The 14,263-nt window shown below is 46.2% G+C and overlaps 1 protein-coding gene across 1 annotated transcript in view; it reads left to right on the forward strand.

Annotated features, from left to right (window-relative positions):
• The window catches only part of dock8 (dedicator of cytokinesis 8), a 56,672-nt gene that overhangs the window by 13,421 nt on the left and 28,988 nt on the right, over positions 1–14,263 (forward strand). The window contains exons 3-14 of the mRNA XM_036526083.1: positions 2,684–2,859; positions 3,921–3,992; positions 4,397–4,505; positions 5,438–5,647; positions 6,140–6,225; positions 6,706–6,772; positions 10,091–10,240; positions 10,845–10,925; positions 11,553–11,712; positions 12,330–12,460; positions 13,218–13,311; positions 13,906–14,068. Coding sequence (XP_036381976.1) covers positions 2,684–2,859; positions 3,921–3,992; positions 4,397–4,505; positions 5,438–5,647; positions 6,140–6,225; positions 6,706–6,772; positions 10,091–10,240; positions 10,845–10,925; positions 11,553–11,712; positions 12,330–12,460; positions 13,218–13,311; positions 13,906–14,068 — 1,499 coding nt within the window. The remainder of the gene's footprint in view (positions 1–2,683; positions 2,860–3,920; positions 3,993–4,396; positions 4,506–5,437; positions 5,648–6,139; positions 6,226–6,705; positions 6,773–10,090; positions 10,241–10,844; positions 10,926–11,552; positions 11,713–12,329; positions 12,461–13,217; positions 13,312–13,905; positions 14,069–14,263) is intronic.

Raw genomic sequence — 14,263 nt, forward strand, 5'->3', positions numbered from 1 at the left:
TCAATCTCATGTGCTTTATTTATTTGCATATCCAAACATATTTCTAATTCATTAACAATATTATTTGGAAATAACACAGTAAAAATGATAGCTTCACTTGCACATCATCTTTTTGATTCTCTCTCTCTGTCCGTCTGTCTGTCTTGCCAGTCTGTCTCTCCGTCTCTCACTTTCTCTGTTGCGCTGTTGTGCTTTTTTTTTCTCGTCTGTCCTCGTAAACCCTGCAAAGCATCAAAGCCGTCTGGGACCTTTCAGAAACACTAGGCTCCAGGGAGCGAAGATGTGAAAGAACATGCTTAGGCAACCCGTAGCAAACGCAGCTCCCCTCTCTGCAACAACACCCTTTTTCTGTGCACCTCCCCTCTCTGTGCTAGCACCCTCTCTCTGTGGGCCCCTCCCCTTCACTTTTTTCGGCGCAGGCCGCCCTCGGGGTCATTTTCAGCGTGTGCCGCCTGTTCTTTTATTTACTCCTGCGGCACCTGGGAAACGAGTCTGCTCGGAGAAAGTGTTTAGTGAGCTGGGGTTTTGCACAAATAGGAGCGTAGCTCAGTGTGGGCACGGCTTTGTAGCATGCGCGCTGTGACGTGCTTACACATGCAAAACCGTGTCAACTAACTTTCAGCGTTTCTGAAGCCATTGTTTTGACAGCGCAGGCTACGTGGGCTCTGATGGGGATATGCTGGGCTTATTGGTGGGGCTGTTTATTCCCTCGGTGTCCGTTTTTAGAAGCAGATTTGTTTACTGCGTTACTGAAAGGCCCGGGTTGATAAGGCTGGGCCTTCATAAAACCGTGACGGCGCAGGCTCCTGCTTTTTGGGTTGTTGTGATGATTCCTGCGTGAATAATGTTGACTGCAGTGGCCTGTGGTGAAGCGGAAGGTTTGGGGAAGTTCCTCTGCGCAGTCTGGCCTCTGTCTGTGGTGACGGCAGACACCATGTGAGAGAAGAAAATGCGCCTCACACGAATGTGACTGTGGAGTGAACGCGCTTGAAGGATTTTTCTTGTCAAACTCTAAGCAAACCTGATTAAATAAGCACTGGTCTGGCACAGTTACCTGAGGATAAGGCCTTATCAACAGATATGTAACCTGGCTGAATGTTTCACACATACACAGCGTGTCTGAAAGGAATGCTTGTCTCAGTAAACCTTTATGGGCTGGGCAGAGGGCAATTACGGGGTGGCTTTCTTTACTCAGAATGTAGATGTCTGTGCTGATGACTGTGGGTGAGGTAAAGGTGGGCGATATGGTCTAAGTATAATGTTGTATTTTAAGACTTACAGGCAGTAACAAGATATTTTGCAATACATTAAACATTTGTATCATGCTCTGTGGTTCTCACCCAGAATGCCAGCACACCCTGAAATGTTATTGTGGATAATTTTCAGATGCAAATCATGTCCATGTTGTATGCTTTTGTACTTATATATGCAAGAGAAGCATATATAAGTACAAAAGCATATATTATGGAATCTCTCTTGTGTCACATGTACATTTAATGCCAAAAAATCAACTTATTTATTCACAGTATACACGGTATAGTATAATGCATATCCATGTGATGGCATATTGGTATGTATTTGATACAGCCCATCTAAATATATTAAAAGTCACGGATGCCATAAGATGTGCTTTTCTGGACCGGGGGGATTTGGTGGTGATTTCCGCCCTGGCTGAGAATTGCCTCAGGCTTTCCAGATCACCCTCCTAAAAGCCGTGTCCGCGAGCTCATGCTCAGTGTGGAGGAATGCGTGCCGAGGGGGCGAGAGAGTGTGGAGCACGGTAGCACCCGCTGGAGGTGGGCCCTCTGCAGGCCCCGCACCGCCAAAACAGATCTTGACGGAACCTGTCCGACCCCACCCCTCTCCCCCTCTCACTAATGTCGGGCCACGCCTGAAGGCTCGGAAATCTGTAACATGAAGGTCTCACCTCAATGGTGGTTAAATGTTTTGTTTTTTTTTTAAAAAAAAGTTCTTGTTCTTCTACAAATTCACTTTCAAGGTTTGAATTTGCTTGTGTTGACTGTGCATCTGAGATGTTTAAACATGCCGGGCTGTGTTGTAATTTTTTTAATTGAACACAAGGCCAATGGGGATAAGAACTATAGTAAAGGACCACAATACCTGCGGAGCCGAAATCACATTTTCATCACCTTCCTACAATGGGTCTCTATGTTGTGGATATGTAGGGGAAAACTGAGAACAAATAAAACTGCATCCTTGTTCAGTATAACTTCCCCTCCCCCCATGTTTGGAGAAAGATTTGTCTCTGTGTGACATCCATGTTTCCCCCTGAACTCTGCGTGCAGGTGTGTGGTTGTGAATGCTGTCTGTAACGCAGTGTGTGTGTCTCTATGTTTACCGTCAGTCTGGTGGTGTGATCTGTGTGTTTAAGGAGGGTCTGTGCATGTCTCTGTGTTTAACCTCAGTGTACATATGTCTCTGTGGTTTACGCTGGTGTGTGTGTGTGTGTGTGCACCTCTCTGAGTTTAATTCCAGTCCTTGTGTTAAATGCTAGCCTTTGGGTGTCTCTGTGTTGAAGGCTGGTGTTTCCATTGCTGTATTTACTCCACTGTCTCTGTGCTGAGCGCTAGCCTGTGTGTCTCAGCGTTTAATGCCAGTGTCTCTGTGTTAAATGGTAGCCTCTGTATCACATCATCAGTTTAAGATCGCTTTCTGTGTGCAGCCTCAGTCCTACGACGCGGTGGAGCCTCTGGACCTGGAGGACTTCCTGATGACGCAGCTGCAGAGCGGAGACTCGGAGCTCATGCAGGAGCTCGGCGATTTCCCCGACGACAGGCTGGAGGTGGAGCTGGCAGAGAGAGAATGCAGGACCGTGCACCACTCTGTCCCAGAGGAAGGGTACGTCCCCCCTCCGGTATCTCTGGAGATCTCACTCCAAGAGGCGGTGTCTGTCTCCCCGTGCCCCCAACCCTAACTGCCCCTGGCACACCCCCCATCCCATGTCTTCAAATGTGTGCAGAAAACAGCAACACACGCACACACATACACACACACACACACACACACACACACACACACACACACACACACACACACAAATACACACACTCACACACAGAGCTGTGGATATGAATCAGACATGAATCCGGGCTGGTTTATGCAAGTGTCCTTTAGCTTGGTGTGGGACTGACAGCCCGTTTCCCCTGCATGCCCCTGGGGACACGCCCCTCTCTATTACACAGATCAAGCTGGAGATTCCCATTCACCAGCCTGATGTTTGGGAAGTGATTCAGAGGCACGGCCCTCCGGATTCCCGTCACTCTGAGCTCATTTAACAATTTCATGTCTCTCCAGCACTAGAATGAGAATCACCTGTGAAAATTACCTATTTAAAATCATATCATTTTTATTATCATGATGATTGTTTATATGTGCTTACAGGCCATGCCTCATACTTGCTCTATCACTCCTTCCTATAACTGTGGGACATTGTTCAACCGTTCAACAGTCGTACCTTGCCTGTGGCTTGAGCCCGCAACCTTTAGGTCTAGTTTTCATGTCACAACATGAGAGCTGCCCCAGTACTCTACCCAATGCGAATGGCTGTGTCATTTTAAAGCGGATTAAAAGCTATGAGGAATACACTCTGATGATGCAAAGAATGAGGTGACAGTTGTAAAATGACTTGTGGATCATTTCAAGAATGCATTTCTGAGCCTTGGTTTTATCAGTGAGCAGTAAGAATTCCTACCGTTGATGGGCTGGACTTTCGCTTGTGTCGCCTTGAAGGGTTTACCCCATGCCAGGAGGCAGATAACCACAGGACTGGAATGCAGAATGTGCTGATGATGATAGTCTCATTCCAGTCTAGTGTGTGTGTGTCTGTGAAGGTACAGTGCATGTGTGCGTACATGTGTGTGTGTGAGTCTCACCTCACTGTGTTCTCTGTGTGTGTGCAGGGTGGAGCTGGACCCCCACGTGAGAGACTGCGTTCAGAGCTACACTCAGCCCTGGCTGGTTGTCAGCAGGAGGTAGAGTATTAAAGTTATGACAAATTCAAACCCATTTCCAGACTGAGCAGACTACAGGCTCACGGGATTATAACAACGGAGACACGCAGTGACCCTGTTCCTGGCCTCGCACCTGGCGTCCTGCAGCATCACTGTCCCTGCCGCACTTCCCCTTTTCTCAGAATGCTGTCTGAGTGGCGGTGCTGGTACGCCGTCTGGTCGGCCGGGAGATAGCCCACATGTTTTTCATATTTCAGCAGATCGGCCACCGGCACAGGCTGGGGACTTGCTTTTCACGCCTGCGCGCTGGCCGTTTGTTTGAGAGCAGAAACAGAACAGAAATGTGTACTCTGGTGTGATTCGATAAGAGGGTGGCAGTAGCGGTGCGGCTAACCGCTGCTGTGTCTGCGATCCTGTGCACCCAGGTGTCAGGGCGATGGGTGGAACGCGTATTCAGAGAGGTCGGGCCTGCACAAGCTCCTGCAGAAGCAGACGTTCGAGTCCGACGTCCAGCCTGAGAAACAGGAACCCCCGGTGAGTGACCCCCGACGCCCCTCCAAGGCCTGCTGTTGGTTCAAAGAGAGCAACATCTCCTAGAGAGAATAAGTACATATCCTGTACATGAGTGTCATCTAACATCCATTATATGTCAGCATAAGGCAAATGACCTCAAAGGATGTTCATTCAACAGGGCAATCAGTGCAGAAGGTGTACTGAATATGTTTCATTTAAAGCAGTCTTGTTTCCTTCCCTTCATTGGTGTCTGAGTCTGTCTGACTTTCAGAGCTCTTTCATGAAAGATGCCCTGTGGTGAAGCTGGTTGGTTCTGAGTAGTGCAGTTTCTGGCACTGACAGAAAACCTCATTTTCTCATGCCGGGTGCTCCCCCCCCATCTGCTGCCCTTGTTTATTGGAGGCACAATGATGCGTGAATATTCATTCAGTCACCCCCCCCCCCCCCCTCTTGGTCCAGGCTGTGCCAACCTTTAATGATTCTCCTTCCAGCCATGTATTTTTCATGAGCTGAGAGCCAGGCTAGGGAGAGAACAGGCCCATTGTTCGCTCTAATGGGTCCCTCCAATGCGCGAGAGAAATTAGCAGTCTTGCGGATTCTCCTGTAGCCCGGTGGCCATGGGGATCGTCCCGACTGTGTCACAGAGAGGCCGCTGGGTCCTGCTTGTTTTTTTGGGAGGGGTTTTGCCGTGAGAAGTAGGGCACAGCGCAACAGGGTTCATGCGGCCTCCCTGGCTCCGTCCCAGCGCTGCCATGCGGAGCCCCTGTAGAATCCTACGACTAGAGAAACTCTCCCATGATGCCGATGGAGTGCATGCCTCTCTTAATCCCTCTTCTTGCATGGTCCCAGGATGCAGGAGATTTTCAACACCACACCGTTTTGCTGCAGTCTCTCAGGGTGAGGGTAGCGTTACCTGTTAGCGTTAAGGTTTGTCCTGAAATGCCCCCCCGCAGGTTAAGTCCCCCTCGCTGGCAGTGCTGTGTGATGACTCCACCCGCACGTTGACGTCCTCGGACTTCGACCTGCGGGGCCTGCAGCCGGATCCCCGAGTGGAGGGCCTGCTGCGCTTCAGTAACCCTGACGACCTGGACCGCTTCAACCAGGAGGCCCGGCAGTCCAGCCGCCACCCCGAGCTGTTCGCCCTCTTCCCCCCTGCTGATGAGGTGAGCTGCCCCCTTACGACCCCTGAATCCAAACAGCCAAATCCCCAAAGGTCTGTTCCCTCAAACATGTAAGACCCCCCCCCCTCCCTGTATCCCACTACTGAATGGTTTGGACTCTGCCCTTTAAGTCACACCCTTTGGTTTAGTAACCAGTCACCACTCCAGCACTTCACCTACGACCTCTTACCCTCAGGCACTTTCCTCGTGATACAGTCCTGACTCACAATTAGCATTGCCTCTTCACCAAAAAGCACATTTGTTGAGTTACAGCAGAATGAATGCAATGTGCAAAGAAATATCCCTTGCATGAATCTGTAACTGAAAATTGATTGAATGAGGTTTGTCTTCCCTGCAGATTTAGTTCATCTTTTGTTACAATGTGACAGTGCACATGCTTACGCACATAGATGAAGTGATGAGTTCATGAATGAATGAATGACTTCTCAGTCAGGTGACGCTCTCTCTCTTTCCTCCTCCCTTACCCGATAACAGGAGGACACAGTGGAAATACGTCCCATCCCCGACTGCCCCAAGGAGCACATCGGGCACCGAATTCTCGTCCGGTGCCAAGTCATCAAGTAAGGTTTCAGTTTGCTTCGTTTCAGGCACTGAGCGCGAGATTCAGAATCAGCACTGCTACTGTTTATCTGCTTAGCAGCTGTTTGTATGATATGATGATATATGATATGAGGACATGATATGATGCACTAATCTGAATTCAGATCTTTGTGGACAATAATGGATGATTCACTGATCTGGATTCAGATCTTTCTCAGTGGTTGTAGAGGAAAGCACTGATCTGGGTTCAGATCTTTGTGGACAATTATGCGTGACTCACTGGTCTGGATTCAGATCTTTCTGCGTGGCTGTAGATGGAAGCACTGATCTGGGTTCAGTAATGTGTGAATAGCATGACAGCGCTCCATCACATTTCACTAGTTGAGATGTAAAAATGTCACTCATGTAGACAGAGAAACATGGCGCTGACTGAGACTGGCTCATTCAGGTCCATTACCCCAGACCGACTTTGCTTCTCATCTCTGCCTCCTTTTCCCCAGGTTTGAGATTGAGGTAGAGCCCTTGTTTGCCACCTTGGCCCTCTACGATCTGAAGGAGAAGAAAAAGGTCAGTACCCATTCTTTGGGAGCCAGTTAAGCATCCTGTGTGAGTAGGGTGAAGAGCCTGAAACCAGGAGGGTGTGTGTGTGTGTATTTAACGCCACAAAGAGCTAAATAAAGATATTGAAATGATGCCAACTGTATTGGAGTAGTAGCCTTGCCATGGGCAGGTTAACTGTGCAGAGGACTGTGCATCAGTCCACATAAAATCAGGCGAAGCTCCAGCCATTTGTGTCATTAGTTTGACCCTCGAGATATGGTGTAAAATTGAATTTGAGCAGAGGTTCGGCTCACTAGCTGTGTGAAAAGTTGTGGTTGTCAGTTGAAACGGAGCCTTTGTGTGGTGCACACTAGGTAATTCCATCAGCCCTTGGAACAAATCAGGTTTCGTCAAAGTTAACACAGCGCCACGTTTATTGAGTTCATTTGCTGTTATCACAGAGCTCTGAAACAGAGCAACATTGTTAAAAGCTTGTGCAATCAATCATCGCTCTGTTGTGGCTCTGTTTGTTCAGGGAATTAAATGGTAAATTACGTAAGGGCCTGAATAGTGTGTTGAGTGAAGATTTGGGGTCTTTATTTGTAATCTTCACCCAGGTTTGCACGGTTACAGGTTAACGCAGATTAGCTTTATCATATGTGGTAAGATGGATTTACAGATAACACCTGCCTGGAACAGAAGCTACAATATGCTTTTTTTCTGTGGGCTGAGGGATTTGCATTTTTTCTTTGCAGTAATTTCAGGCCAAAGGATTTTTCTTTTCCCCTTAACTGGACACAAACTGGTGTTCCTTCTTTTAAATATTTTTATATTCATGGATATTAGATCCTGATCTCTTTTTTGTCCACACAAGAACTTACTCATTTGATTCAGCAGCTTTCTGCCTGAAATTAGGCAACTTCTCTCCTGGCATTCCACAAGAAAGAACAAACGGGGGAATTTGATTGGGTGATTGCACCAAGCATATGATTCTTTGTGAGGGGCATACACTTAATGAAGGAGTAGGTAAGTCTTTCTTGCAGTGACAGAATGATTTTTGATTTTGCCTTTATCCTAGCTTTTAACTAATCAGTTGAACCTTGATTATAAAGCGAATGCAGGTTATTCAGAGAGTGACAGATGACATTCAGTGTAACTAAAGCTCATGGTCACCTGAATTCAAGAAGCCAGCTACAGCTTTTCATATGGCCTGGTGTTCCAGTGAGGTTTGCAAGAGGAAATGGATCTCCAGTTTCCAGTAAAAAGATGAAAAAGACAAGCATTGAAGTGCGTTAAGACATCTGACATCTCTCAAACTTCAGCTCATAAGCTGTTCAGTGCATGACAGGGGTATGCAATCTCCTACTCCTACAGCCCTTAAGATAAACAGCCTGTTAGCAGACAGTGTGAAATAAGGACACATTGACAAAGCAAACCCAGCCCAGTGAAATGCATTGTTTCTGTCATATTTCTGTGATGACGCCGCTACAATAGTACATCAGTGCAGGAATTACAGGAATGCTGTCCATGAATTTTCAGGGAAGTGCTTCACTGGGTTTAATATAGTACACAGCTCAATCCATAACACTTTTCTCTCAACACACACACACACACAAATGCACACATACACACGCACAGATACACACGCATACATACATAAACACTCACACACACACACACACACACACACACATACACGCACACACACACACACACTCATTCGGTGTTCAAATGCAATGTCCAGTCATTTCCAGTAATAAATATGATAAATATATACATTTTTGATAAATATGTGAAGCACACGAGTGGCACGCCGGATAGGATGGATTTCAGGAATTCGTCCAAAACTGGGTGTTTTTCCAGCAGCACTGCTGCGATTTCATAAGGGTTCACAGCCAGTGTGATGTGGTGTTAGGAGTGGGGCCTGATTAAGGATTTCTACTCAGGGTGACCGTAGGAATGGTATGCGGGCTCCGGGGAGGTCACTTCAGGTCAAGTTTGTGTGAGACCGGACAGCTGGTGTCTTTCATTTGTCACTAGAAGTAGGGGACACTGCACTGGAAAATTGTCATAGCTTGACTCTCAGAATGGATGTGCTTTAATCAGAGTTATATTGATGGGGCTTCATCAACCCCCAAAATATGTGGAGCTATCATGTGACGTCAATGACTCTCGTATGATCTAATCACAGTGTATACCTCACATATAAAATATGAATGTCACACAGATATGTCCCAATTCAGCATATTCAATTAAGTCCTCAGAAATGTGGAGGAATGGAAAACCAGAACCAGAGCTCTGGGCCTGGAGTTGGCCGCTTCCTGCTAAATAAACTCACTGAACTCACATCTTCTCTGGCACTGAGAATGTCTGTGGGTCTCATGGAATTTCTTGATGGCTCGAAGGAATGGAGCATATCCCAAATTCTGTGGGCTCAAGCAGTTTGGAAATCCAGTGTCTTTGATGCAGTTTTAAGCAGAAAGGTTGTGTCATAGAGTAAATCATGATAAATTACTGCCACTTTCATTTACCTAATGTACAAATGTCATGTTATATGTATTTCACAATTTTCACCATGTAATTTTACTATTGCATCACTGAAAGTGACTGTTTGATATCAAATTATATGTGAATGTATACACATGAATGCTTTAAAATTACATGTTGACTAAACCATGGATATTTTTGTTTTTGTATATTACACAAAAAAACAAGTGATAGAAAATCTAAAGGTGTTCTAACAATGGCTGCGTGAAAAGGTGCCTCCATACGCATAACGTCTACAAAATTTTGAATGGAGCACTCTGGCATAATGGCTGTCACCCGCCTTCATCAGCTCCTTTAGACTGTCAGCCTTGCTCAGGCAGCAGCTGCCAAATTCACAAGATCAGGATCTGTCAGGATCATTATCTGACTGCATCACAAAGGGGAAATATGCCTGCCAGGCCAGTGAACTGGGAGTTTGGTAGATACTGCGGGTTTGGTAGACGCAGGGTTTGGCAGTGTGTTCAACCAATTATCAGACGTAGGGCCACTGGAGATGTCTGCAGCGTGGCAGTTACATTTACATTTGGTCACTTAGGCATTGGTTTCCAAAGACTGCCTCCGGCCGGGTTATTCAGCCTAGCTGCTGAGGCTCCTGGTGCTCAACTCAGCTTTCAGAAGTCAGTCTAAACAAGCATTACATTTTTTATATCTTTGTGTATATATGTTTTTGTGAATTTTCGACAGCATCTGCACTCTTGATGACGTGGAAGAATTGGTCCAAAATGTAATGCTTGCTTGCATATTGTTAACAGCATACTGCCCTCCCCTCACTGTACCTGTGGTTATTTGTGTCCTCAGATTTCAGAGAACTTCTACTGTGACCTGAACTCGGACCAGCTGAAGGGGTTCCTGAAACCCCACACGCCCCAAATTGACCACTCCTCTTTGGCCAGGTCGGCCATTTTCTCCATCACCTACCCCTCCCCCGACATCTACCTGGTCATCAAGGTACTGCACCCCCTGCTCTGTCTCACTAACTGGAGTGTTTGTGTTCCATGTGACACAGCCAATCAGAACAGCTGGCTGAGGATTCAGACTTCCACTGAGCCACTGAGCTCCTCAAATGTAGGAAACCTCATGTCGCTCCACAGGCAGATATGTTGAACTGAATCGCCGAGAGCTTATTGTGAAATAGTGCAGATATGATCTTGTGGGCAGCGTGACGTGGATTGGCACTCTAACCTGCTAACACTTGCAGCTGAGGGTTTTGTGTTGACTGAATGTGGCTCCTGTGGTACATGCTAAATTATTGAGCCATTTATCCTTCCCTGGATGGATGATGCTTTGTGCTGCTGTGTAATGTTAACCCAGTGCTCAACACTGTAATCTATGACTGTGCATTCAGCACTGTCACCCTGACCTGATCTGTGGTGTTCAGTAATGTTAGCCCAGTTGCACAGTACTGTAACCTCACTCTGATCTGTTGTGTTCAGCAATGTTAGCCGTAATGTTCAGTACTGTAACTGCTATCTGATCAGTGGCGCTCAGTGACATTAGCCTTGGCTAGCCCTGGTGTTCAGTAACAGTAGATGTGATGTTTGTTCTGTTTCAGATTGAGAAGGTGCTTCAGCAGGGGGAGATCAGTGACTGTGCCGACCCTTACATGGTGATGAAAGAGAGCGACACTGCAAAGGTAACGCTGGGAGAATGTTTGCACAACCAACAAACTTCTCTTTTAATTTTTATTCTCTCTGAAGTTGCATCACAGGCAAAACAAGCTGCAGCATTTTCCTGTTAACACAGTGAGAATGGAGGAGCTGGAGACGCAGACAGAGTGATGTAATTACTGCCTCGGTTTGCCTCTTCAGTGTCTCCACCAACTCTGTCATCCAGTCTGTGTCTGAACACTGGAATTGCAATCTTGGGACAGCCTCTCGGTCTGTGGCAAGCTTGGCCTGCAAAAACCAAACCAAAACGAAAAAAAAAACAAGATGTGATTAAATTCTCTGAAAAAGATAGAATGCTGCCAAGTGTCATGATTAATTTCTTGTTTGTTTCTCTTGCCCTGTTTTCAGATGGTCAGATTAATTTAGTGTGGCATGTTTTGCAATGCAGTTGCCACCAAGCGGCTTCCGGAATGTATGGGAGAGTAATGGTGTGGTTGTGATTATTCATAAATAATGAGTAATGAAACAGCTACAGGAGACAGGAGGCATAGCCTCTTGATTCTCTTTCCACATCTGCACTTTGACTGTTTTTCACGTCCTCATCCACTCACAGTTCGGTCCAGATAGGCCCATTGCTCTCCCTCTTTTTTCAGAATAAAGACAAGCTGGAGAAGCTCAGGAACCAGGCGGAGATCTTCTGTCACCGGCTGGGGCGGTATCGGATGCCCTTCGCTTGGGCCACCGTCAATATCATGAACGTCATCAGCACGGCCACACTGGACAGAGACATGCCTGACTCTGAGAGTGTGAATGGTAATGGCAGGGCAGGGGAGACCGTAGGGAGGGGTGTTAAATTACACTGTAGTCATTTAGTAAACACTCGTATCCCAAGCAACTTACATAGGCTACAATTTTTAAATATTATCTATTTATACAGCTGGATATTTACTGAGGCAATTCTGCGCTAAGTACCTTGCCCCAGGGTACAGCAGCAGGGCCCCAGTGGGGAATCAAACCAGCAAACTTTCAGTTATGAGCCCTGCTCCTTACCACTATGCTACACTGCTGCCCCTGAACGAATGTTCAGACAGTGAACTGAATGTTCAGAACGCTTGGGGAGGTAAATTTGAATATATTGTCTTGGGAGATTTAGAATAGTGGATTTTGTGATTTATTGGAGTTTCATATTAATTAAAAGGACCTGCTTGATTTTTGAGTAAGAGGTCAACATTGCTGTTTGAAAGCAGTTGGATCCTATCAGCAATGTATTGCGTACCCTGACAGCCACGGGTCACACATGCCGAAACCTGATTGGGTGACACAGGTGTGTAGTTAGGAGTTGCACTGTTAAAGTGGCAGCAGTTATAGGTCAGGTGACCCTAGAGTCAGTGTGTAGGTGATTCTTACTGTCTCTCACTCATGTTGGGCAGGTAAAAGCAGCATGGATAGGCGGACCCAGCTGCCACGGAGAAACTCAGAGCGCTTCACCTCATTGGAGGACCAATATAATCTGTCCGGCTTCAAACCTGCCACCATCACCATCAGCACTTTCTGCAAACAGGTCAGTGACAGACAGCGGGAGGGTGGAGCTTCATGAACCCCATAAATGGTAGACTGCCCTCTAGTGGCAACCAAGGATAATACCTCAAAAGTGAATCTTTTTCAGCTTCAAGAGCAAATCCTATTTATGTATTTTTTAAACTTTATTTGTATGGCACCTTTCCCACACTGAAACAATTGAGTCACAGTGCAGGTCAGATAAGCATAACATGAAATAATACATCAATAATACAGACAGTGATGGCGATGTAAAAGAAAAACAATAAAGAATTACATTTATAGTTTAAGGTAGTATTGTGGTAGATAATTACATGAGACTAACTTGAGATCAAACTGGACTGCTACAGAGGCCTTGCTGTTGTTTGCCCAGAGCGTGATTAATTTTCCCAGAAAATAAAGATACTGAATGCATTCCCAAACATAGAAACATTAACCAAGTAAACCTAGCCACAAATGACTCTGGGGGAGATGATACTTACTACAGCAACTCCCCATTAAGCCTCATAAGCCCCGTGTAATGAGGTTACACATACGCTAACCATGCAAAGTCATCCTAGCGCTGGCAGCAGTGGAAGTCCTCTCGGATTAGCATCCTGTATCAGTGCGTTGGTATCAGGGCTTTGCTTTAAGCCTGTCATAATGCCGGGAAAAACTTCCTCAGGGAATGGAGAGGTGTCTGAGAGCTTGTCAGAAGGAGGACTGTGAGTGAACATGCTAAAACCCTTATCATGCGTGACTAATGACAGCTGTGCTTCCAGGAGGGGGACCGTCTGAGTGATGAGGACCTGTTCAAGTTTCTGGCCGACATTAAGAGATACTCGTCTCTGCAAAGAAGAATAAAGACCATAACAGGTGATTTTTCTTACTGCATTGCTGTAGAAGGGCAACTTTGGGATCGCTCCTGTCGGGGCTGTGAAGCAGAAACCTGTTTGACTGCATGTGCATTTAGACTGTACCCTGCAAAAGCAAAAAAGCATTCCCTCAAGAGAATATTTCTCACTTCAAGATGATGTTACAATAGGAATGTATAAGATTAATTAGTGTATTGTATGCCAAACATAAGTCTTCAGAACAGTTTTTCCCTTGCGCACGTGCATGTGAGCGTGTGTGTGTGTGTGTATGCTTGTGTGCATGCGGGTTTGTGTGTGCTGGTGTCTGTTTTGTGTAGAAAACAGGAATTATGTATTTCATTGCTATTACTTGTAATGCGAGCGTATTGAATGGCTCAGGACTGGTCTCTGAGAAAAAAAAGATTCTTCATACATAATTATCATTATAATTATTTATGTAAGCTGGATCATAGGCTTAATTTTTAGCGCATAACTATTAAACCCAAGAAAGGTGTTTTCCCTAATGAGCAAATACAAAGCGATTGACCCTTCCAAGGCTGCATCCAACCAAAACACTGTCCCTGGGTTGACACATACGGTTGGTCTCCCTGTGAAGGTACCATTAAGCTGGATGTGACGCCGGCACCAGACACCGTGGCAGCCTGCCTGTCCTCTGAGCTGATCCCAGTGAAACCGGTCGCTGAGAAGAACCTTCGGCCCATCAAGGAGGTGCTGGAGTTCCCCTCGCGAGAGGTCTACGTCCCCCACAACATATACAGGTGAGGCGGCTCCACTCTCCATCGTTCTCCTCTCTGTAGCAAACTCACCTGTATGTGCAGGTGATCTAAACACTCCTCTGCCTGCTGGCTCTGGTGACTGATTTATTATTTTATTGTTCCTTCCTTTTGTGTGACCTGATAAGCTTGAGGTGGGGTGTCAGATCGTGTACTCTTTCTCTTTGTCTATGTGTAATA

The sequence above is a fragment of the Megalops cyprinoides genome, chromosome 4 (assembly GCF_013368585.1).
Source record: "Megalops cyprinoides isolate fMegCyp1 chromosome 4, fMegCyp1.pri, whole genome shotgun sequence".
NCBI classification, from domain to species: Eukaryota; Metazoa; Chordata; class Actinopteri; order Elopiformes; family Megalopidae; genus Megalops; species Megalops cyprinoides.